General features: G+C 42.5%; 1 protein-coding gene across 12 annotated transcripts in view; it reads left to right on the forward strand.

The window, feature by feature from the left end:
* Positions 1 to 26,558, forward strand: part of LOC120856970 (serine/threonine-protein kinase Nek11-like) — a 277,040-nt gene that overhangs the window by 183,152 nt on the left and 67,330 nt on the right. For 10 of the 12 annotated variants that reach the window (XM_040232502.1, XM_040232492.1, XM_040232541.1 and 7 more), the window contains 2 exons: positions 4,221 to 4,384; positions 25,071 to 25,131. In XM_040232502.1, coding sequence (XP_040088436.1) covers positions 4,221 to 4,384; positions 25,071 to 25,131 — 225 coding nt within the window. The remainder of the gene's footprint in view (positions 1 to 4,220; positions 4,385 to 25,070; positions 25,132 to 26,558) is intronic. The other 2 variants (XM_040232576.1, XM_040232585.1) reach the window with 1 other exon arrangement.

The raw sequence follows: 26,558 nt of genomic DNA on the forward strand, positions 1-26,558 counted from the left end.
CCATATTCAATGAGATGCATGCTACCATCCCCACTGTACAGATGAGAAAACTGAAGGGCAGAAAGTCTACATAACACCCAGCATTAAGAGCCTCAATTTAAATGTGGGCTTTTTGATGCCAAAGTCAACCTTCTAAACCAGTGTTTCTCAAATTCTGGGTTGAGAAATCAGTTTAGTAAATTGCAACTAGCATTAAAAGAAAAAAAGGGGGGTGGAGAGAAATCATTGAATAGTATGCAAAATGCCACAGTGTGTCATTTGTAGTATGGGTAAATCTTGATGCATGAAGCATTTGTTTCAATTGTAAAGATGTGTTTATATAAACACAAATCCAAGCACATTTCTGTACCCTGGGCAAATGTAAATGACATGTCTTACTCTTTCAGAGTCAGTCTTGAAAGGAAATATTCTTTCCTGAAAGTAGAGCATGGGGGACAGAGAAACAGAGGGAGAAAGTATGAGTGAGTCAGTGAACGAATAGCTGTCAAAGGGAGACAGACTCAAAAAGAGGACATGGGGGAAGTGGGATGACAGAGAATGGACATCTCTGTGGAAGAGACACAGAGACCCAGGGAGAGGCCGAGGGTGGTGGGGATGAGAGGCAGGAAGTCCACTCAGCAAGTGCGTGCCCCTGTTTGAAGGCAAAACTGGAGACCTGAATTGTCCTCTTGGTAGATTTTGGTTTTCATATACTTCTCTTGCCGTGATCCTTTTGTCATTCTGAGTGTGAGTCAAATAAAGATTTTTATAAAAAATGGCCCCTATGTACAAATACTCTTGTTTCATCTGCTGCTAAACTGATAATAGGTGATCGGAGGGGAAAACAGACTGTGTTAGAGTTACTGAGAGAAAGTGTGAGCTTCCTAAAGAATTAGCAAAGGCATTTTTGAAAAAGTGTATTAATAATTCTTGTTTTTGAGCTGGCCAGTTTCAGTTCCATGGTACTGCCTCTTGTGTTCTATGCAAAATCATAGATAGCAAAGATTTTTAAACATTCAATTGTCAGGGCTTTCTACATCGACTAAGTATTTTACTTTCAAGGGATTCTGGAATCAGTTAATCAAAAGTTCAATTTTATAGATGTGGAAGTTGATGGAACACTTGATAAAGTTTACCTATACACAGATGCTTTCATAAGAATCATATTATTGAATCTTCATAGCTACCATGTTAGATTACCTTTCGTCCGCTTCACTAGAAAAAAAATAAAGCTCAGTAAATTCAAATCCCTCACTCAAGTTTCTTATTTAAGAGGTGGCAGAGCTAGATTCAAACCCTGATTCTCTAACCCCAAATTCCATATTTTCCCCACTAGACATAAAATACTAGGCTCGGGTGGCACCAGTGGTAAAGAATTCATCTGCCAATGCAGGAGACGCGAGAGATGCTGCTTTGATCGCTGGGCCGAGAATATCCCCTGGAGTCGGAAACGGCAATGCACTCCAGTATTCTTACCAGGAAAATTCCATGGACAGAGGAAGCTGGCAGGCTGCAGTCCATGGGGTCTCAGAGAGTTGGACATGACTGAGCACATGTGCACTAGACATAAAATAGCAACAATGGGATGAAAACCAGTGCTCTGTGTTACAGTTTAGAAGGATAATTTTGTTTATAAGCCAGTCAGTTCAGTCACACAGTCATCTCCTACTCTTTGCAGTCCCATGGACTGCAGCGTGACAGGCTTCTCCGTCCATCACCAACTCCCGGACCTTGCTAAAACTCATGTTCATCAAGTCAGTGATGCCATCCAACCATCTCATCCTCTGTTGTCCCTTTCTCCTGCCTTCAATCTTTCCCAACATCAGGGTCTTTCCCAATGGGTCAGTTGTTCGCATCACGTGGCCAAAATATTGGAGTTTCAGCTTCAGCATTAGTCCTTCCAATGAATATTCAGGACTTCCTTTAGGATTTCCTTTAGGATGGACTAGTTGGATCTCCTTGCAGTCCAAGGGACTCTCAAGAGTCTTCTCCAACACCACGGTTCAAAAGCATCAGTTCTCTGGCACTCAACTTTCCTGATAGTCCAACTCTGATATCCATACTTGACTACTGGAAAAACCATAGCTTTGACTAAATGGACTTTTGTCAGCAAAGTAATGTCTCTGCTTTTTAATGTGCTGTCTAGGTTGGTCATAACTTTTCTTCCAAGGAGTAAGTGTCTTTTAATTTCATGGCTGTAGTCACCACCTGCAGTGATTTTGGGGGGCGCCCCCCCCAAATAAAGTATGTATTTGTTTCCATTGTTTCCCCATCTATTTGCCATGAGGTGCTGGGACTGGATGCCATGATCTTCATCTTTTGAATGCTGAGTTTTAAGCCAACTTTTTCACTCTCCTCCTGTGGTAGAAAGTGAAGAGGAACTAAAGAACCTCTTGATGAAGGTAAAAGAGGAGAGTGAAAAAGCTGGCCTAAAACTCAACATTCTAAAGCCTAAAATCATGGCACCTGATCCCATCACTTCATGGCAAATAGATGGGAAAACAATGGAAACAGTGACAGACTTTATTTTCCTGGGCTCCAGAATCACTGAAGATGGTGACTGCAGTCATGAAATTCAAAGATGCTTGCTCCTTGGAAGAAAAGTTATGACCAACCTAGACAGCATATTAAATAGCAGAGACATTACATTACCAACAAACATCTGTCTGGTCAAAGCTATAGTTTTTCCAGTAGTCATGTATGTATGTGAGAGTTGGACCATAAACAAGGCTGAGCATCAAAGAATTGATGCTTTTGAACTGTGATGTTGGAGAAGACCCTTGAGAGTCCCTTGTACTGCAAGGAGATCAAACCAGTCCATCCTAAAGGAATTCTGTCCTGAATATTCATTGGAAGGACTGATGCTGAAGCTGAAATTCCAATATTTTGGCCACCTGATGCAAAGAAAAGACCCTGGTGTTGGGAAAGATTAAAGGTAGAAGGAGAAGGGGATGACAGAGGATGAGATGGTTGGATGGCATCACCAACTCGATGGACACAGTTTTAGCAAGATCCGGGAGTTGGTGATGGACAAAGAAGCCTGGTGTGCTGCAGTCCAAGGGATCACAAAGAGGCAGACACAGCTGAGCAACTAGTAGTGATGTGTACAAAGCCTAAATGCCCATGATTTTAATAAGGTAGAGAGAGTGCCATTATTTAACTTTCTCCCTTCCCCAAGGATATTTCTTATTTCTAGGCTCCCATTAGCAAATTGGAATTGATATCACTGTGCTTTTTTGGGATCTTGGATTTTGAATGGACCGACAGATCCATTCTTAGCCTTTCTTGGTTGAAGACCATTATAAGCTCCAACCAGACTTTCCTGGTGGCTCAGTGGTAAAGTATCCACCTGCCAGTGCAGAAGACACAGGTTCAATCCTTGGATCAGGAAGATCCCCTGGAGAAGGAAATTGCAACCCACTCCAGTTTTTTTTGCCTGGGAAATCCCATGGGCAGAGGCACCAGGCTGGCTGCAGTCCATGGGGTTACAAAGAGTCAAACACGACTTAGCAACTGAACAGCAACAACAATATTTCTAGTTGGTAATAATATTTCATCAAGTAACTTAGGTAGCACTTCCTGGCAGCAGCTTAACTGGGTGACCTTTCCTTGTTTTTCTGTTTTTGTTTTTGTTTTTATTAAGAAATGCTTCTTATTCATGTAAGTAAGTAGAACCTTAGTGTGATCTACATCTCAAAAACATTCATAGCCTTAGAATTTTAACATTTCCCTCAGCTTGCCAATAATGCCACTTCTATATATTCTATCCCTCTTGCCTGATCTCCCTACTAGTATTTTCTTTAAAAGAAGAAATTCCCAGGAAGAACGCTTATATTTGTCCCCTCCACTGTGTCCACAAAAACTTTATGTGAATAGTAGAGTCTGGTGGCCAAGACATCTTACTTTGGTTTTGGTCCTAAATCCCCTTATTTGTAATAATGATTCATGCCTCTGAATGTAAAGACTTTAGAAGAGGTCATTTCTTTTTGTTTCATGGTTTTATTCTTACAGTTTCGAAAAGTGGTTGCAAATAGAGCCATCCCTCCTTTCCTCCACTGGTTTAACTGCTGAGTATTTATCACATTCTACTAGGTGCATTCAGGAAGCTAAGATTCCACTTTGCACTCCATGAAAGCTTTGTTAGTGTTAACAGAATACATATCTCTGGGATATGGGGGTCCTAGACTCATTATAATTTTAATGACCAACAGGACCTGACTTTTGCTTATTCTTTATTTCAGAGATCCCAGAAGACCCACTTGTGGCTGAAGAGTATTATGCTGATGTATTTGATTCCTGTTCTGAAGAAAGTGAGGAGAGTGAGGAAGAAAAAACAGTATTCTCAGTCAAGGATGAAGAGGTTGAGGATGAAGGACCCCAGCCTGTTTACAGGACAAACCAACAGGTAAACGTTGCTGCTGGCAGAAGCAGTGGAGCTGTCCAAGGTGCTGACCATTCTGTGCCTTCCCAGGTAGAGTCAAGGGAGTCTTAGAAACCAAGTAGGAGAACTTAGGTTTGTTATACAGGCTCTACATGATGTGTCTTGATTTCCAAGGCCCAGGGGCAGACAGGGCCCCATGGGATTGTGTGAATCTGGATATGCTGATGAGGAAAGGGCTGGAGCACTCAGTACTGATTCAGGTGAGAGGATGAAACACACTACACTGTTTATACACTGAGGAGCACCCCACATATAGCTGCCGAATAAACATTTCGTGTGTCTCTTTAGAAGAGAAAAGAGGATATTTAAAATTATACTGTTCCGCCTGGTAATCAGATTTGTGAGTCATGTCCCAGTGCATTAATTAGTTCTGGGGTTGAGCTCCAGAGATCTTGGGCTTAGGAGATGGTCTTTCTGGCCACTCCAGCCCTTGAAGTTCCCCCTTCACATACAGTGCTGGAATCTCTGAGTCCACGAACTTGCCATAGATTCTGTAACAATAACAATACTAGCTTCATCTGAGACATACACCAAGAAACAGCCATGCATATGATTTCACTGTTGGTTGCCTGCAGGAGAGAGGAAAAGCAAGAGCTGTGTGAAGAAAAAGCAGATGACTCTGGGCTATTTAATCAGTTTATACTTGATTTTCTTCTTAGGCCATAATCTGATAATCTTCCTAGACCTAAGCTTTCATAAGGTACAGAAGCTTTTCACTAACTGGAAACATTAAGCTAGTAAGATAACAGTCAATCAAAGGGCATCTGTGTTAATGGAGACTTAATTCAAGAGGATTAACTGAAGGTTGTCCACAATCCATTCAATCATTTTTAATGAAGACTAGGCAATTCATCAAGATTGCCAGGAGAAATATCAATAACCTCAGATATGCAGATGACACCACCCTTATGGCAGAAAGTGAAGAAGAACTAAAAAGCCTCTTGATGAAAGTGAAAGAGGAGAGTGAAAAAGTTGGCTTAAAGCTCAACATTCAGAAAACTAAGATCATGGCATCTGGTCCCATCACTTCATGGGAAATAGATGGGGAAACAGTGGAAACAGTATCAGACTTTATTTTGGGGGCTCCAAAATCACTGCAGATGGTGACTGCAGCCATGAAATTAAAAGACGCTTACTCCTTGGAAGAAAAGTTATGACCAACCTAGATAGCATATTCAAAAGCAGAGACATTACTTTTCCAACAAAGGTCCATCTAGTCAAGGCTATGGTTTTTCCTGTGGTCATGTATGGATGTGAGAGTTGGACTGTGAAGAGAGCTGAGTGCCAAAGAAGTGATGCTTTTGAACTGTGGTATTGGAGAAGACTCTTGAGAGTCCCTTGGACTGCAAGGAGATCCAACCAGTCCATTCTGAAGGAGATCAGCCCTGGGTGTTCTTTGGAGGGAATGATACTAAAGCTGAAGCTCCAATACTTTGGCCACCTCATGTGAAGAATTGACTCATTGAAAAAGACTCTGATGCTGGGAGGGGTTGGGGGCAGGAGGAAAAGGGGATGACAGAGGATGAGATGGCTGAATGGCATCACTGACTCAATGGACGTGAGTTTGAGTGAACTCTGGGAGTTGGTGATGGACAGGGAGGCCTGGTGTGCTGCTATTCATGGGATCACAAAGAGTCGGACACGACTGAGCAACTGAACTGAACTGAACTGAACTGAGGCAATTCATCATAATACTCAATGAATAAATCCAGTAAGAAATGTTCTCAAGTTCTCCATAAGGAAAAGAAAGAGGCAGGGAGAAGGGGATAGAGGGAGTGATATAGAGCTGAGCAGAGAAAGGGATGAGAAGGAGAGAAAGGATGAGAGAGAGAAATTGAGAGATAAATACATGAAGAGAGAAACAAATAAATATTGAGAAAAGCAGAATCCAGACAGTGAGGATTCAGCATACCAAAATAAAAACACTTTCCTTACACCATTTCCCTATTTTCTCCAGTGGACTTGTAAACAGAAGCACCTCCTACCACAAATTGAAAATATAATCTCTACTTCTGTACCTCTGTCCTAAACAGCAGAGACTAATATTGTTACATTATTATAGAAACTTCACTCTGTGACTCTGGTTGCAAAGCACACAATATGCAAAACACATCTGTTTCTGTCCAAAGCATCAAGTGGTAAAATTTTAGCTACTAATATTAGTACTTTAAAATATTTTCAATAAAATAAAACCGACTTCAGAAAACCAGAGGGATCACTTGCAGATCATGTGACCTTGTGCAAGTCACTAAATCCCACTATGCCTTGGTTTCCCAATCTAATTAAGTAATTAATAATGAGATATTAGCTGTTATTAAGATAAAGCTATGTAGCCATTTTGTGGCTTCTTTATGGTACTTCTAAAACTCCTTAATTCTAAAGTGAAAGTTTATGGTACTTCCCTCATGGTCCAGTGGTTAAGAATCTGCTTTCCAGAGTCCAGTTAAAGATGGTGGAGTAGAAGATGTGTGCTCATCTCCTCCTGAGAGAGCATCAAAGTTGCAACTAGTTGTTGAACAACCATCAGCAGGAGGACACTGGAATCCAACAAAGAAAGATACCCCATGTCCAAAGACAAAGAAGAAGCTGCAGCAAGACAGCCAGACAGGAAGGGCTCTATCAGGATAAAATCAAATCCCATACCCATTTGTTGGGTGACCCACAAACTGGAGAACAATAATACCAAAGAAGTTCTCCCACTATTGTGAAAGTTTTGAACCCCATGTCAGGCTTCCTAGCCTGGAGATAATACAAAGGGACTGGAAATCCTTGAGGGCCAGCGGGATTTGATTATAGGCCTTCCAGAGGGCTGAGGGAAACAGAGACTCCAGTCTTGGAAGGCACAAACAAAATTTTGCATGCACCAAGACCCAGAGGAGAGGAGCAGTGACCCCACAGGAACCTGAGCCAAAACTACCTGGCAGTGTTAGAGGGCTTCCTGTGGAGACGTGGGTTGGTATGGGCTCACCACAGGGATGGGGGCATTGGAAAGTCCCCCTTGGAATAAACCCTCTTGGAATTCACCATTAATCCTATCATACAGCCTGTAGACCCCAGGGCTGGGTCACCTCAGGCCAAACAACTAAGGAAGGAGTATAACCCCACCCATCAGCAGATAATTGGATTAAAGCTTAACTCAGCAAAGCCCTGCACACCAGAGCAAGACCCAGTTTTCCCATCACCAGTCCTTCCCATCAAGAAACATACACAAGCCTCTTAGCCTCATCCATCACAGGGCAGATAGAAGAAGCAAAAAGAAGCACAGCCTCACAGTGGTTAAAACAAAAACCATATCACAGAAAGTTAATCATGATGTAAAAGCAGAAAATTATCTTCCAGATGAAGGAACAAGATAAAACCCCAGAAAAACAACTAAATGAAGTGGAGATAGGCAACTTTTCAGAAAAAGAATTCAGATAATGATAGTGAAGATGATCCAGGATCTCAGGAAAAGAATGGAAGTAAAGATTGAGAACATGCAAGAAATGTTTACCAAAGATCTAGAACTAAAGAACAGAGATGAATAATATACTAGAAGGAACTCATAGCAGAATAACTGAGACAGAAGAAAGGATAAATGGCCTGGAGGACAGAGCGGTGGAAATCACTGCCACAGAACAGAGTGTAGAAAAAAGAACGAAAAAAAATGAAGACAGCCTAAGAGACATCTGGGACAACATTAAACACACCAACATTTGCATTATAGGAGTCCCAGAAGGAGAAGGAAGAGAGCAAGGACCTGAGAAAATATTTGAAGAGATAATAGCTGAAAAATTCCTGAATATGGGAAAGGAAATAGTCAACCAAGTCCAGGAAGCTCAGAGAATCTCAGGTAGGATAAACCCAAGGAGGAGCACACCAAGACACAGTAATAAAACAAAAAGACAGAGATAAAATATTAAAAGCAACAAGGGAAAAATGACAAATAACATACAAGGGAACTCCCACCAGGCTATCCACTGATTTCTCAACAGAAACTCTACAAACCAGAAAGGAATGGCATGATACATTTAAAGTGATTAAAGGGAAGACCCTAACAACCAAGAATACTCTACCCAGTAAGACTCTCCTTCAGATCTGATGGAGACATCAAAAGCTTTAAAGACAAGCAAAAGTTAAGAGAATTTAGCACCACCAAATCAGCTGTACAACAAATGCTAAAGGAACTTCTCTAGGCAGGAAACACAAGAGAAGGGAAAGCCATACAGAAAATAAACTCAAAACAATTAAGCAAATGGTAATAGGATAATACATATAGATAATTGCCTTAAATGTTAATGGATTAAATGCACCTACCAAAAGACATAGACTGGCTGGGTGGATGAAAACATGTGCATATATGCACTTCCACTTACTACATCACTCTGCTTGACACCCCCAAATCAAATGAAATTATTTTATATTGTTAATCATGTTCCCATGATGGCTTGCAACTGTAATTATCTTTTATTGTTTGTCTCCCTGTTGATTGTGAAATCACAATCAGTCTGGATCACAGTCTGTGCGGATCACAACAGACTGTAGGAAAATCTCAGAGAGATGGGAATTCCGACCGCCTTACCTACCTCCTGAGAAATCTGTATGCAGGTCAAGAAGCAACAGTTAGAACTGGACATGGAACAACAGATTGGTTCCAAATCAGGAAAAGAGTATGTCAAGACTGTAGATTGTCACTCTGCTTATATGCAGTTTATATCAGGCAAAATGCTGGGCTGGATGAAGCACAAGCTGAAATCAAGATTGCCAGGAGAAATATCAATAAACTTAAATATGCAGATGACTCCACCCCTATGCCTGAAAGTAAAGAAGAACTAAAGAGACTCTTGATGAAAGTGAAAGAGGACATGGAAGCAACCTAGATGTCCATCAGCAGATGAATGGATAAGAAAGCTGTGGTACATATACACAATGGAGTATTACTCAGCCATTAAAAAGAATACACTTGAATCAGTTCTAATGAGGTGGATGAAACTGGAGCCTATTATACAGAGTGAAGTAAGCCAGAAAGAAAAACACCAATACAGTATACTAATGCATATATATGGAGTTTAGAAAGATGGTAACAATAACCCTGTATGTGAGACAGCAAAAGAGACACAGATGTATAGAACAGTCTTTTGGACTCTGTGGGAGAGAGAGAGAGTAGGATGATTTGGGAGAATGGCATTGAAACATGTATGCTATCATATGAGAAACAAATCGCCAGTCCAGGTTCGATGCATGATACTGGATGCTTGGGGCTGGTGCCCTGGGACAACACAGAGAGATGGTACGGGGAGGGAGGTGGGAAGGGGGTTCAGGCTGGGGAACACGTGTATACCCATGGCGAATTCATGTTGATGTATGGCAAAACCAATACAATATTGTAAAGTAATTAACCTCCAATTAAAATAAATAAATTAAAAAAAATTTCAAGTGTAAAAAACAAAAGAAAGTTTTGAGGAGAGTGATAAAGTTGGCTTAAAACTCAACATTCAGAAAACAAAGATCATGGCATCCAGTCCCATCACTTCATGGCAAATAGATGGGGAAACAATGAAAACAGTGACAGACTTTATTTTGGGGGGGGTCCAAAACCTGCAGATAGTGACGGCAGCCATGAAATTAAAATACGCTTGCTCCCTGGAAGGAAAGTTATGACCAACCTAGACAGCATGTTAAAAAACAGAGACATTACTTTGCCAACAAAGGTCCATCTCATCAAGGCTATGGTTTTTCCAGTAGTCATGTATGGATGTGAGAGTTGGACCATAAAGAAAGCTGAATGCCAAAGTATTGATGCTTTTGAACTGTGGTGTTGGAGAAGACTCTTGAGAGTCCCTTGGACTGCAAGGAGATCCAAACAGTCCACCCTAAAGGAATTCAGTCCTGAATATTCATTGGAAGGACTGATGCTGAAGCTGAAACTCCAATACTTTGGCCACCTGATGTGAAGAACTGACCCTTTGGAAAAGACCCTGATGCTGGGAAAGATTGAAGACAGGAGGAGAAAGCACAACAGAGGACGAGATGGTTGGATGGCATCATCGACTCAATGGACATGAGTTTGAGCAAGCTCTGGGAGTTGGTGATGGACAGAGAAGCCTGGCAAGCTGCAGTCCGTGGAGTTTCACAGAGTCAGACATGACCAAAGGATGGAACTGAACTTATTTTGAAAATTTATAAGCATATTTTACTATTGTCATTGTGTAACTGTTACTCACTTACTATCATTGTACTTATCAGAATTGATAAAAGCATCAATTTTTCGGTGCTCAGCCTTCTTCACAGTCCAACTCTCACATCCATACATGACCACAGGAAAAACCATAGCCTTGACTAGACGGACCTTAGTTGGCAAAGTAATGTCTCTGCTTTTGAATATACTATCTAAGTTGGTCATAACTTTCCTTCCACGGAGTAAGCGTCTTTTAATTTCATGGCTGCAGTCACCATCTGCAGTGATTTTGGAGCCCCAAAAAATAAAGTCTGACACTGTTTCCACTGTTTCCCCATCTATTTCCCATGAAGTGATGGGACCGGATGGCATGATCTTCGTTTTCTGAATGTTGAGATTTAAGCCAACTTTATCACTCTCCTCTTTCATCAAGAGGCTCTTTAGTTCTTCTACACTTTCTGCCATAAGGGTGGTGTCATCTGCATATCTGAGGTTATTGATATTTCTCCTGGCAATCTTGATTCTAGCTTGTGCTTCATCCAGCCCAGTGTTTCTTATGATGTACTCTGCATATAAGTCAAATAAGCAGGGTGACAATATACAGCCTTGACGTACTCCTTTCCCGATTTGGAACCAGTCTGTTGTCCCATGTCCAGTTCTAACTGTTGCTTCCTGACCTGCATACAGGTTTCTCAAGAGGCAGGTCAGGTGGTCTGATATTCCCATCTCTCTCAGAATTTTCCACAGTTTATTGTGATCCACACAGTCAAAGACTTTGGCATAGTCAGTAAAGCAGAAATAGATGTTTTTCTGGAACTCTCTTGCTTTTTCGATGATCCAGCAGACATTGGCAATTTGATCTCTGTTCCTCTGCCTTTTCTAAAACCAGCTTGAACATCTGGAAGTTCATGGTTCACGTATTGCTGAAGCCTGGCTTGGAGAATTTTGAGCATAACTTTACTAGTGTGTGTGATGAGTTCAATTGTCAGTAGTTTGAGCATTCTTTGGCATTGCCTTTCCTTGGTATTGGAATGAAAACTGACCTTTTCCAGTCCTGTGGCCACTGCTGCATTTTCCAAATTTGCTGACATATTGAGTGCACCTTTGTCAGTTGTTTCTCTGCATCAATAAGTAGAGCATCAGTAACCCCTTTATCACAAGCCCTTATCATGCTGTTGATGGCTCCTCTGTGAAGTCTGTGGTCACTGAATTGGAACCAGCCTCTCAGAGCTCAAGAGAATGGAGTTTATAGCTGTCATCATAACAAGATTCTCAACAGTATCTGTGGGACCTGTCACTGAAAAGCGTTTCCTGTGCCCTGATGGACATGTTTTAGGGCTGCGGACTGAAGGTGTTTCTGTAGACTCTTGTCTTCCCCTTACTGCCATGACCAGTGCTTCCCTCTCCACCACTAATCAGCACTTTGATACCATCATCTTTTAGGATTTGAAATAGCTCCACTGGATTTCCATCACCTCTACTAGCTTTGTTCATAGTGATGCTTCCTAAGGCCCAGTTGACTTTGCATTCCAGGATATCTGGCTCTAGGTGAGTGATTACACCATTGTGGTTATCTGGGTCATGAAGATCTTTTTTGTACAGTTCTTCTGTGTACTTTTGCCACCTCTTCTTAATATCTTCTGTTTCTGTTAGCTCCATACCATTTCTGTCCTTTTTTGAGCCCATTAGGGCCAGTGATTAATTCTGGGCAGTAATTTTGCTCTGTAGGCTATGCCTCCATAGCATGTGGTATGATACATTGTGACTGATTGTAAATAATTATTGTCTTTTGTAAGGCTGCTCACATACATGTTCGTGTTTTGTTTCACAAAGCCCTCTTGGGTAGTTATTCTTACCCCAATTTTCCAGATGAGGAAACTGAATTTCTAAGGCTATGCAGCTGGGGTAGAGTTGGAACCATGTTTCAGGCCCAGGTTCACCACATTTTCAAGCTGTTTTTTCTAGGACCCAAAGTATACCATCCTAGAATGGACTTGGAATAATAGAATAGAATGGACTTGCCATGAAGAGACATGTTAACTGAGTAGTTTGTATTGGAGACAGGTGATTATAGCCCCATTTGCTCTTCAATATAGTTTCCCCTTCCCCAAAGGTTGTGAGCATGGGATTGTAGTGAGTACTTACCCTTCTCTTTTTAGGTTATTTTATTAGCAGCACACAATTTGAAGTTTTAGAACCCTGGGCTGAGACCCAGTCACTGATACCTCCAGCCACCTCTTCCCCTGCTCCCTAGTCTTGCCATTGGCCTGAGCACCCAGAGTCTGCTTAGGTGATCATCTTACTTGTGTCTTTTACTTGAGTCATCAGGTCAGAGTTGATATTCTCTTCCTTCAGATGGAACAGAAGTCACATGGTTTCTATTTTGATGGAAGAAGTGCTTTAAAAAAGAAAGACAGCCACAGGCTTCACTGGGATTGATTGCAGGGTCCCTTGTGCCACCCATGACAATCTTTTCAGCAGCAGTTTCTCCAGAGCAATTTTGTGAAGCAGCTATTTGTCAGTTGTTTCTCTGCATCAATAAGCAGAGCATCAGTAACCCCTTTATCACCAGCCCTTATCATGCTGTTGGTGGCTCCTCTGTGAAGTCTGTGGTCACTGAATTGGAACCAGCCTCTCAGAGCTCAAGAGAATGGAGTTTATGGCTGTCATCATAACAAGGTTCTCAACAGCATTTGTGGGACCTGTCACTGAAAAGTGTTTCCTGTGCCCTGACGGACATGTTTTAGGGCTGCGGGCTGAAGGTGTTTCTGTAGACTCTTGTCTTCCCCTTACTGCCATGACCAGTGCTTCCCTCTCTGCCACTAATCAGTATCCTGAATCCCCCTGTAATGCAGACACGAGGTGGGCCATGATGATGTGACACAGAGCTCCCTCAGGAAAGACCCTGCTGTTTAGGGGCTGGCCTTCATTGACACTTGTTTGAGGAAAGCTCTTAGGACCATGATGTCTGTTCGTACTAAGACGGAAAGGTGTAGAGGCCCATTTCTCAGCTACTTCTGAAATTTTCAATACTTTTTCACCAAATCCTCCACTGATTTTGAAATGCTCTGCACAGTGAAACATTAGGAAAAGCAAGAATGACCTTGGAATGGTCCACTGAGGACTTCTGGGGCAGATCGTTATGGGAGAAGGTGCCTCTAAGAGTGTCTTCTGCTAGTGGAGTCATTTGTTTAATCAAGGCATAATTATTATAATAATAAGAGCTAATGTTCCCAGAACCTTTACTCTATGTCTAGTACTTGATGTGCTATGTCTGTTTAGGTCCTTTGGGAAGCTTTTTGTCTGTAATTGATTATTCTATGAAGCACCGACTTTAAGACTCAGCTCCCTTGGAAGATGAGACTGTTGGGCTTTCCTCACTTTGCATAAGAGGAAACTGAGGCCTGATGAGGTGAAGGACCTTCTCCAGGGCCACACAGCTAGTAAGTAGCAGAGGCAGACTCTCTGCCCCTGTCTGTAGCCCTTCCTTAGACGGTCTCCTGCTTGGCAGTTACTGCTCCTCCACCGTGAGGAGAGGATAGCCGAGGGGCTGCTGCAGAGGGTCCTTTGCAGAGAGCTGCTTTACTGAAGACAATTACTGATCTGTGTACTAGGCAAAGTTTGTCCCAGTTTGAGGAAAAGTGCTGAGTTATGAAAATTAAACCTAAAATGAACCTGCTTCCCACATCTGTTGTAGGATACAGATTTCTCTCCTCCTACTCTTTTTAAATTTTTTATAGAAGGTGCCAGAACTCTTGAGTCCAAATGGTAAGAGTGATTTGCTTCCTGTTTTGCATAGTCAGAGCTCCCTAATCGAGCTGTTTGCATCTTGCATTGCATCAGTTGGAATCAGTTCTGAGAAGCAGCCAGCACTGCTGCTGAGTCATCTCTCCATCAATATCCCCTGGCCTGTGGCCCAGGTGGTAGAGCAGCCAGGCCTGCTGAAGGCTGGTGAAATCACAGTTTAGGTGTCATTCCTTCCAGGTAACAGGCCTCTGTAGACTCAGCTTATGTTGCTGAAAGGAGTGACTTTGATGTTACAGTTTCCACTCCAACCCCATTCCAGCCCTCATTGGCATAGTCATTCCCCCTTCCCTCTCTGCCATTTCTGGTCCAGGGTAAAGCACAGTGCATTGCTGATCAGATGGGGGCCAGCAAAACCTTGCTCTTGTCAGGACATAGCACAGCAGGCTTTGCAGAAGGCTGTAGTCCCTCCATATTTTTAATTAGATCCATTCTTGTGTTCAAGGTCATACCTACCCCTCTAGCCCTAACACCAAAGCACAGAGGGCAAAGAGAGGTGATAGATGGATTATGACAGAGCACACAGCCAGAAGGGCAGATCTGTGTGGTCCTTCTAGGGTGCTGGAGGCCTCTGCCACCTCCTTGTTGATGGTCACCAAGGTGCACAGGTGGGTGGGGGGTGAGGGCACAGTGGCCTGCATGGTGCTTGGCTGCTGCATGTTCCTGAGGCCAGGGTGAGAGTGGTATAGAGGTGTGTGCTGGTTTGCACAGAGCTGACTGACTTGAAGTGGCACCTTCAGGGCTTTTCTCTCCACCCTCTCCCCACACCCCTGCATACACACCAATTCCCGTCCCTCTCTGCCGTCAGAGCTGGGGTCCCTGACCATAAGAGAATCTACAAAGAATGAAAATCCTCCTAAACAGCCCTCGCAAACAAAAGGTCCATCCCAGGTCCATCCCACTATTTTGTGATTGAATTACACAGAGAAATTTTTCTTTTCTCAATAAGTTTTTACATCTGGAAAGCATCTGGGTGTTCAGTCTGGGAGGAAGTGGGTGTGGCACATCTGGGATGTTGTTGGAGGTGCTGTCCTTCCATTAACCTGCTGACCTGGGAGCTCATGGGTCCACATCATATCAGAGAAAGCGACAAGTCTTAGTGAAGAATAAACAGCCACCTCAGCTCACCTGGCCCTGCACTAAGTCCTTTCTGTGCTTTGTCCCATGTTGTGCTCACCAGCACTGTCTAGGAGTAAGTTTCTTCATCTGCCAAATGAAGAAACTTAAAGTAGAAAGAATAACCGATTTCCTAGGTCACTCAGTATACTGGAGAGCTGGAATTCAAACCAGCAAGCACCCTGTATCCACTAGACATTCTGGGTGAGCACAGCACTTACTGGAGAAGCTGGCAAAGGAGACGATGAGGAAATGCTGGGGACCCAGCTTTGGATGTGTGAAAATGGAGCATCTGATGATTTAAAATTATGTTCAAAACACAGGGCCAAGTTCCCACTTCCTCTGTGGGGTTTATATAGGAAGAGACCTAGAAATGGAGTCAGAAACAGGAAGCTGCAATGAGGGAGTGTGTGCCTCGAGGTCCCTTTTGGAACACGAACATTCTCTTTCTGCTCCAGGAAACCTCCTCCAACTGCAGGACCTTCTCCCATGGACTCTTGGGCTGTGACGTGTGAAGAGACAAAGCTTGTGAGCTGTTGGAAGGGAGGGGAGTAGTGGGGGCAGCCCCCCTCCAGCTGCTGGAACTGGGAACAAGGCAGTAGGGGAGCATCCTCCTAACCAGCTCCTTAAACCCCGCTGCCCATGGTCCTGGTGGGCTTCGTGGCAGCACTCTGTCACTCCTGTTTTCTTTTTTCTTTTCTCCACTCTTTACATTTCCAACTATAACCCAGAATATATGATGAGTAGTTCTGTAATGAATTCCCATGCGTGTCTGTGAAACCCTAAAGCAACTGCGGATGCTGACTTGCCACAAACCTGATGCTGACAAGCAGCAGTGCAGTTAGGCTTTGATGATGTGGAGGGAACACGTGAAATGTGGACACCCTGACAGCCATGTCCAGCTGTCCCCAATGCAGTGACAGAGGCATCCCATGTTTCAGGAGCTGGGGGGGGGGGGCAATTTGCAGTTTAAGCTTTGCAGATGTGGCTCTATACAAACTACAGTATTTGGGGTTGCCTCTAAGAACTAAAGATAAAAATGTAAGATGCTGGGTAGCTCTAGTTTAGTATAAACCTTATATGTTTACTATTGTGTGCTTTTAAGATCATCCAGATGAGAATATTTTTAAGAATTTGGTCCATTGTGCCTATCCAGGTATCAGATTCCAACAAAATATTGCTCAGAGGAAACCTTCCTGGATTGCTTTATGAGATTTTTATGTTTTCTAGGAAGCAGAATCCTCTCATTATATGTGTACATACATATATAGTTGTGGCCAAGGTGCATAAATCTGTGATTCAGATAATAAGGGGTCAAGTTCCTGGGTCTATGGGAATCTATAGGATCACAGAATCTGTAGAAAAAAATAACATGGGTTCTGCTAAAATGTGAAACTGGGAGGATTAGTGTACCTGTTCCAGAGAGGACGAGCCACAATTGGCTGGGAGACCAGGAAAGCCTGGGAGACCAGTGAATGCAAGCCTCAGTTGCGCTGAGAAAGCAGCCTGCTGCTCATGTATCCCACATGTGGCTTTCACCTCTTGAAAGCTGTGTGTCCCCTCAGAGCCTGAGGGTGTACACCCCATGGTGGCCACAGGGGACAAAAGCTTGTAGCAATGGCTTCAACCTACAGAGGGGCCATCATCTGAAAGCTAATGTTCTCCATCTGGGGCCATTTGGGAGGCTGCAACAGAAATTTTCCCAGAAGGCTCATGACAAGGATTTCACCAAAGGAAGTTCTAGTTTGTGCGGAGCCTGTGAGGTCATGTCTGCCTCTGGGGTTACCTCAGAGGCAGACAGAAAATAGCCTTATCATAAAACAGCTGGGAGCCAAGAAGAAAAGGCAGATGGAAGCAGAAGATACACAGTCCGCTGGCCTGGAATGAAGCTTTGCAAATAAACACCTCTGAAAGAATTCAGTGGGAGAAATGTGTCCAAAGTTTTGGCAGGGTTGAGAAGCTATGAATTTAGGTAAAATCTGCTGGTGAGGTAGAAACAGAGGAATATTTTATTTGACTACGTTGCCTTGATGTTTGCTTTTCTTTCACCAGCATATTCACAAAGGGTTTATTGGTTGCCAGCTCTGAGCTAATCATGACTCAACAGGCATGGTCCCTGCCCTCATGGAGCAAATACTAACAAACAAAGCTTTAATTGTATCCTTGGGTAAGTGTCTCAAAAGAAACAGGCACTGTGATATGTCGACTGGGTTGGTGGCAGAAACAAACTCAATTCAAATAGGGGGATCTCTGAGCAGGTGACCTACAGTTGAGATCTGAGGGATGAGAAGGCCAATCGTGTCGTATGTGAGGCAAGAGCACTGTCAGCCAATGAGAAGGCTTCAAAGTGGGAAAGATCTTACATGGCTGGAGCACTGATAGAGAAGTGGAAAGAGATGATATTGGAGAAATGAGCAGCAGCTAAATTATACAGGGTGTGGCCAGCTGTGATGGGATTTTATTCTGTACATAGTGACAAAGTTGTGGCTATTGTGAAGGAAATGGGTTAAAGCAACACCACGGAGGAGGCAGAGAATAAAGTAAGGAGGCCATGCAGGGTCCAGGCAAGAAGTGGACTTGAGCTCTGGTAGTTGTTGGGTTTTTATTTGTTTGATTTTAATGTGTTTCTCAACTTGGCTTGTGTAATCCAACCAGCATGGAGAACATTGATCAAAGGATTTGATGGGGGAATGTACTGCTGAAAGAGCAATGAGTCACTAGGGTACTGGCAAGAATACCCCTGGGATGTGGAATATCTGTCTCCCTCAACTTTGTACACATCAGAACATAATTGGCATTTAATACACATCACCTGAATTGAACAAAGCTGAATAATGAAATGGCTTTGTGTGAGTATATATGTTCATGTGTGTGTGAACTAAGTTACCACAACTCAAGTGAAAGGTCTAAAGTGAGGAGATACTCTGGATTATTTAGTCAGACAGAACTGGTTGATAATTAAATGAGAAACTGTGATTTTTCCAGCTCTGTGACAATATCACCTGATTTCCTCCTCTGGTATGCCTGCTATTAGAAATGAATTCCTCTGCTGAAGCACAAGTATCCTGAGATAATTTATAAGCCTTATCAATCATCTTTGTATTAATGAATCTATCATATCTTTTCTTGAAAGAAAGGACATTTTAATAGGAAGGAAGTTGAAAAAAGTATGAAGACATTAAAACTGATAATGGAGAAAATAAACTGCTTGGAATGGCTGGAATGTGAAGAAAAGGGTCAGAGCAGAGAAAGAGGGAGTTTCCTAAGGTTCACACTCTCTGACTGAGTAATTTCATTTCTGAACAGTAACCTAAAGCAATAACAGCAAACATGGGGCAAAGATAGACATTGCAATATTATTTATGAAAAACAATGAAAGCAATCTAGATGTACAATAACAGGGCATAGAGAAATAATTCATATGGCTTTAGAGCAGTAGTGTGTAGCTATTAAAATTATGTTTCTGAAGAATTTTTAATAACATAAGATGAAAATCCAAACAAAGGTGTATGTGTGTCTGTGTATTCTATGTATACTATACATATGTAGTATAACCTCAAATAGCTAATAAATCTATCTAGAAAAGACCATGTATATATTTTTGTGGATGTGTATATTTACATTATGGAATTTGGGGTGTTTATTTTTCTTTTTCCAGATTAAAAATAAATATGGGTTATTAGAGAATATATTATAACAACTACCTTTTCCACTTAGAGGGTATCTTCCTAGAGGCTCAGCTGGCAAAAAATCTGCCTGCAATGCAGGAGACCTGGGTTTGATCCCTTGGTTGGGAAGATCCCCTGGAGAAGGGAAAGGCTACCCACTCCAGTATTCTTGTCTGAAGAATTCCATGGACAGAGGAGCCTGGTGGGCTAGAGTCCATGGGGTCACAAGAGTTGGACACAACTAACTTTTACTTCTGCTTAGAAGAAATTTCTAATTTATTAACCAAATTACTGCGTCTGTTTCTGAAACAAATCTGGGTGTTTGACTGAACTTGAATCTGTGGGACAGTTTTTCAGAGCTGAATCTTAAAAGATGTTCCTCAAGCCTCTAAGGCATGATCTCATTAGAGAGGTTGATGGTTAGTAGGGAAGGAGACTTGAAAAATATCTAAGGAACCATTGGTCAGCAGGGAGCACTTAGGTTTTTTCAACAGCTTTTGAAAATGAGATTCCTAGCACTTGGCTGGTGACACCATGATGTCGCTCCTAGGGAGACACAAGTGCTCCACAGGCCACTGAGCTCAGGCAGAGATCAATTTAAACTGTGAAGCAAGGAGAAGATGTAGAATTTCCAATCAGCAGCATAATTCCTGCATTGCACCAGCCATGATATATTCCCAAAAGGTCTTTTTCATGACTGCAATTCTTGCTGAGTGCAAACACGGTACAGACCCAAGAAACATGGCGTTCATTTCCATTTCCCCCTTTTTCTCATGGGGTGAGTGTATTTCTATGGAGATCATTTGTGTTCATTAAATGATAATTTCCAGAACACTATGAACGAGCTGATTGCCACATTAAATCGTACTACAGTAAAACAAGCCCTTTAACGCCTTTCCTAAACTACTATGTGAAAAATGTAGAACCTGATATTTGTTATAAATTGTCTCTTTGTCAAAATAGACAAAATTTCATTCAAATGTTAAAAAGTGTAAATGTTAGTCGCTCAGTCGTGTCCAACTCTTTGCAATGCCATAGACTGTAGCCTGCCAGGCTTCTTTGTCCATAGGATTCTCCAGGCAAGAGTACTGGAGTGGGTTGCCATTCCTTTCACCTGGGGCTCTTTCTGACCCAGGAATTGAACCCAGGTCTTCTGCATTGCAGGCAGATTCTTTACCATATGAGCCACCAGGGAAGCCATTTATAACTATTAGTATTGTTTATGTTGATCCTTAGGCTTTTCCAGATTTGACCAGTAGAGAAAATATGTATGTAGAGATAGAGATGGACATAGGTTGGTTTGTCTCAACCAGGGGAGATTTGCCCCTTGTAGGCATTTGGCAGTGTCCAGGGACATTTTTGGTTTTCCAATTTCAGAATCAAAGGAAGGGCTGATGGGAGTGTCTTACTGGCATCTGGTGGTCAAGGGGAGGGATGTTGCTAAAACTAAACATCTCTCAATGCACTAGCCAGAATTGTCCAGCTCCAATGTGAGTAGTGCCTGGTTGAGAAACTTTAATGTATGTGGATAGATGGAGTGATAACATAAATATGGTATAGCAGTGATATCAGGGAAAAAGGTAAGTGGCAGTTTTCACACTATTTTTCAAGTTTTCTGTAAGTCTGAAAATATTTCAAAATTTTACAAAGTTTTCAATAGGTATTGGCACCTTAAACTGTAATACCCTGTTCTGCAGCCTAGAGATAGAAAATGATGTGTCCCTTGTTGAGAATGAAGGTTCAGCTTGGTCATTGCCCATGACCTCTGGCATTGCAGTCTCCAGGGGCAGGAAGGGAAGTCAGCAAAAGTCCCAAGTGCCCACAGGGATCATGGCTGGATTTGCTTACTCCACTATGAGACATCACGTCCCTCTGGTTGAGGCCATATTTAGATGAGCATTGTTGTTCTGCTTAAATTGCTCTTTCCATCTGGAGTCAGAGGCTGCTAATGAAGAGCCCACTCCTCCATCTCTCCCTCTTTAGCTGCATCTCATTTCCAGGCTATACCCTATTTTGTTTATATAGCTATATCTATCTATCTATCTATCTATCTATCTATCTATCTATCTATCTAATCTATCTATATCCCAAGGAATTGTTCTTAGGTCTTCTCTTGAGTCAATACCCTAGTTTCTCCAACAACGTCATGAGCTGCTCTGGGTTAAGAACCCCAGTTTCTACTCTGTGCACATATAATGGAATGGCTAGGAGGTCAGGCCCTGGAAATACTGCCTGTTGCACATCTAAAGAGTTGCATGAACTTGGTGCTATTATGGAACCAGCTTTGTGCCTCAGTTTTCTCAACTGTTAAATGGGGAGAAAAATAGCAAAGCTGGTAGAGTTTAAATTAATTGATTTAATTAGAGTTTAATTAATTAAGCTGGTACAACAATGGCAGATATTAATACCTTAATTAAAGTTAGTATTCATTCATCCATCTATAGTATTAGAGTTATTTCTTTCTGCCCTCCCCACCCCCATGAGCAGTGCTCCTAACTTCTATGTTGGGAAGATGTGATTGATGTGTCCAGTCATTTGGGTGCTTCCTGCAGTCCTCTCTCTGGTTCTTGCTGTTTCTGTTGCATTGGTTCAACTCAGGTGCTTCCAAGACTTTTCACGCTGTGAGTGAGTGAGCACAGTGTCTCTGTCCTGTGTCCACCCTGTCCTTTTCTACTGAACTCTCTTTCTGACTGTATTTCCAGTGAGCCATATACTATAGTAAAGGCTTTGTATTACTTCATGTGTCTCATAAGAGCCCTGAAATGGAAACTGTAATTCTCATCACTTTAATTAAGAAAACTGAGGCTCAAAGCGGTTAACTTGACCAGGCCACAGGATTAAGAAGCAGCATGCTTTCGAAAAGCTCCATTCCTCCATGTCCCCAGGAATGAAATACTTTGAGTAGGGGAGAACCCAGAGTTCAGGCCATTCTTCTATTTTCCTTCCTTGCAAATCACAGAAGTTGAGGTGACCCAAACAGATGAGACTTAGTGTTTGTCATATGCCAGGGTCTGTGCTGGTGCTGGGATATAAATGTAGAAAATATAGTGTTTGGTCAGTGACCTCAAAGTCCTACTTCAGTTATCTTTCACTGTACAACAAAATGCCCTGAAACTTAGTGGCTTAAAATATGATTTCTTGTTTCTAATAACTCTGTGTTTCCAGGGCTGCATGTGACAGCTCTTCTGCTCCATGTGATGCTGAGTCCCTCCTGAGGCTACATGTAGCTGAGAACTTGTCTTGGGGGTCCACAGTGGCCTTACTCCTACGGCCAACGGTGGTGCTGGCTGTTGGCTGGGGGGTCTCTGTTTTCCTCCTGTGGCTTTTCGTGTTCCAAGGGCTCTCCCCAGGGGATCTCTCTAGGAAGACAACCTGGACTTCTTCATGTGATTGGTGGCTGCCAAGAGTACAAAACAGAAGCTACATGCCTCATGAAGCCTAGTTGTAGAAGTCACAGCATTACTTCTGCATCTTTCTGTGGCCCCAAAGCAAGCTACGGGCCCAGCCACAGGGGTGAGAGAAGATCGCCCCTTCTTGATGTGAGGAAGGGCATAGAAGCATGGGGATGGGAGGGTGGTTGCAGCCACTTTGAAAGCAATCTACTACGCTTTTCTGTGCCTATGGCTCAGATGCACAGGAAAATAGGGTTTGAGAGCTGGAAGGCTTTTTAACCATCATCTGATTTAGCCTCTAATATCACAAGCTGGAATCAAGATTACCCAGAGAAATATCAGTACCCTCAGACATGCCACTCTAATGGCAGAAAGTGAAGAGGAACTAAAGAGCTTCTTGATGAGGGCAAGAGAAGAAAGTGAAAAGCCTGGCTTAAAACTCAACATTCAAAAAACTAAGATCACGGCATCCAGTCCCATCACTTCATGGCAAATAGATGGGGGGAAAGTGTAAACAATGTCAGATTTAATTTTCTTGGGCCCCAAAATCACTGTGGCTGTTGACTGAAGACATGAAATTCAAAGATGCTTGCTCCTTGGAAGGAAAGCTATGACAAATGTAGACAGCATATTAAAAAGCAGAGACATCACTTTGCCAACAAAGATCTGTAGAGTCAAAGCTGTAGTTTTTCCAGTAGTCATGTATGGATGTGAGAGATGGATCATAAAGAAGGCTGAGTGCTGAAGAATTGATGCTTTTGAACTGTGGTGTTGGAGAAGACTCTTGAGAGTCCCTGGGACAGCAAAGAGATCAAACTAGTCAATCCTAAAGGAAATCAACCCCGACTATTCATTGGAAGGACTGAAGCTGAAGCTGAAGCTCCAGTACTTTTGGCCACCTGATGCAAAGAGCTGACTCATTAGAAAAGACTCATGCTGGGAAAGTGAGGGCAAAAGGAGAAAGGAGAGGCAGAGGGTGATGGTTAGATAATATCACCGACTCAGTAGACATGAGTTTGAGCAAATTCTGGGAGATGGTGAAGGAGAGGGAAGCTTGGCATACTGAAGTCAGTGGGGTCACAAAGACTCAGACACAACTTAGCACCTAAAAAACAACAATAATCACAGATGCAGAAACTACAACCTGGGAAGTCAAGCTACTTGGCCTCGACCAGCAGTCAGTGGAGCAGCCAGGCTTGGATCCAGCTTGTCTGGGTGGCACCATTACTTGCATATGCAGATGTGTGCTTTGCTTTGCTTCCCGTAGAGGATGTCTCTGCCAAGTTCCTGTCTCAAGACTGCTCCTGTTAAGTTTGGAGACCACAAGAGTATAGAAGAAGGGAGGGACCTGTTTTTCTTACTTCTGTTTCTGTGCCTGATACCTGCCTCCCTGTTCCTGGGCTGCACACTGGAGTGCTCAATTAGTGCTTTGGCCTTGTTGACCAACACTCACCAGGGATACCTTCTTCATTACTCTTCTTTCATTTGAGAAAATGAAGCAATGCAGAGTTTTACCACATGCATAAAAAGTGGCTGCCCAACCCCCACCACATGTTATAAAATGAAACCCAACACATTTACATAATATTTTAGGGTATTCTATTATACTACAGGGCTTCCCTGATGGCTTAGATGGTAAAGCGTCTGCCTGCAATGCAGGAGACCTGGGTTTGATCCCAGGGTTGGTAAGATCCCCTGGAGAAGGAAATGGCAACCCACTGTAGTACTCTTGCTTGAAAAATTATACTACAGTGCATTTTTCTAAAATCCACAATTACTACAATATGAAATGTGTAGCTTGTTTTGAAATAGAGTAGGTGAGCCATAAATTATTAATTTCTCTCAATATAACAAACCTGAAAATAATTAAGATCTTACATTCCCCTGATCATTTTGATGCTGCTTTGGATATTTCCAGCCTTAGATGTTTATTTTGCACTAAAGATGGTATTTGTTATCAAGTGCAGCTCTGGGATTCTCCCCCTCAAAATCCTCATGGGAGTGCTTGACTCTTATTGAGAGTTAAATAAGAAGTACAATTCTTAGACTTATGACACCTTGAAGACCATGGATTTCCAAAGAAGAATGGTAGAGATGCTGTCTAGAAAAAAATGTTCCCTTGATTTCTGTGGTATTTAATATAGATTGAATGAAACCTTTTTCTCTTCATTCTAAAGTATTTAAATAAATAATATTTATTATAAAAATTTACAAAAGACAGAAGCACACAAAGGAGAAAATAAATATATCCCCTTAACTGCACCTTATAGTCACACTGCTGTTAACATTTTTAGTGTATGCTCTTCCTATCAGAGAGATAGACAATAGACACTAATATATAGATTGCCAAGAACGAGAAGATGTGGCAACACATATAGAGTTTGCTTTTCAAAAAATGCAATCATACAATAAGTTTGCAACTAGGTTTTCATGTGTTTTCTCTTGCCTACATGTAGCGAGGACATTTTTCCACATTTACCACCCAGAGAAATAAATCTCTCTTGTTCTGACAGGACAGTGATGCTGAAGCTCTGGCCAGGTGTTTGGAGCATGTGCTGGGCTGCACCACTCTAGGTGAGTAAGCCTCTTCAGATTCCAAAATATACTGATACGTACTGAATCTACTGGAATATCCAACAAGTAGAAAGCATAGATATTTTAGTCTAACCTCCTCATTTGACAGATGAGACAGGCCAACAGAGGTTGAATGTCTGGCCCATGGGCCAGGAAATGCAAAGAAGAATTGTTTATCCTTGTTCAGTGACCCTGGGTGTCCAAGGATGAAATTGTTAAATTCAGTGGTCCACTGTGATCCAGTGGTGGTCTGAGTGAGTGAGTGAAGTTGCTCAGTCGTGTCCAGCTCTTTGAGACCCCATGGACTGTAGCCTACCAGGCTTCTCTGTCCATGGAATTTTCCATGCAAGAATACTGGAGTAGGTTGCCATTTCCTTCTCCAGGGGATCTTCCCAACCTAGGGATTGAACCCAGGTTTCCGGGATTGCAGGCAGATGCTTTACCCTCTGAGCCACCAGGGAAGTGGTGGTCTAGGAGGATGCAATAATAGGTTTTACAGGTTTTCTGGGAGAGGAATCTTTCTACCTCACTGGTCCTGTAGAAACACTACGTTCATTCAAGCTGAAAGTATCATTATTCTGAAGGTCAGCCAATTACTGGAAGAGATTTGGTCTGAAAAACAGAGCTAAAATTTCTTTAGCATTGTTGGTCTTGATGAATGGGATTGCTGTGCTTCAAAGATAAAACCCTATTTCTTATTTTCTTCCTTTTTTAACCCGACAAACCCAGCCGGGATCCCTTCCAGCACTGATGATAATTGTCACCTGACAGAAATAGGATATCAGAGGATGCAGTCTGTTGTCTGCAGGTTTCGCTTGCCCAGGCGGAACCTGCCCTGGATGGACGCGCCTTCAGCCCTGAGGGCCACCTGTATGCACTGTGCCAGGCCCTTGTGTGCAGGGGCTTGAGGGGCCCCAGGTTTAGGCATTCACGAGGGCTCGGTCCCTCAGGGATGCCAAGGGATATTTTTTATAGGTCCTGGGTGAAAAGTGGTGAGATCTTTTTTCTTTGAAATTTGATGGTGAATTTTTATTTAAAATTTTTTAATTGTGTGACCAAAAGCAGTCCCTTCAAAAGGAATCACAGGAATAAAGATGAAGTTTTCATGTGTGCCAGCATTCACAAATATTTTGTTAGGCGTGTATGCACAGTTTATAGCCTTTTTCTAGCTTCTTCCACATCTGTATGTGAGAAGCCTCACTCATAACACAGCTCCCTGGTTTTTTCTCCTGGTCATCATCCTGTGACCTGTTTAGTTGTCCAACAGTAACACTATGAGGTGCATTTATCCCAGGTTTCAAATTAGCAGACCAGGCAAGCTGTCCTTTGGCGAAGCACTCTCTGTCTCTCTGGACCTCAGTTAGACTAGCTCAGTAATTTTCAAATTGGGTTCCTTGGGGATCTGCCGAAGCTAGCAAGGAGCAGGG

The sequence above is a fragment of the Oryx dammah genome, unplaced genomic scaffold (genome assembly GCF_014754425.2).
Source record: "Oryx dammah isolate SB20612 unplaced genomic scaffold, SCBI_Odam_1.1 HiC_scaffold_2, whole genome shotgun sequence".
Taxonomy (NCBI): Eukaryota; Metazoa; Chordata; class Mammalia; order Artiodactyla; family Bovidae; genus Oryx; species Oryx dammah.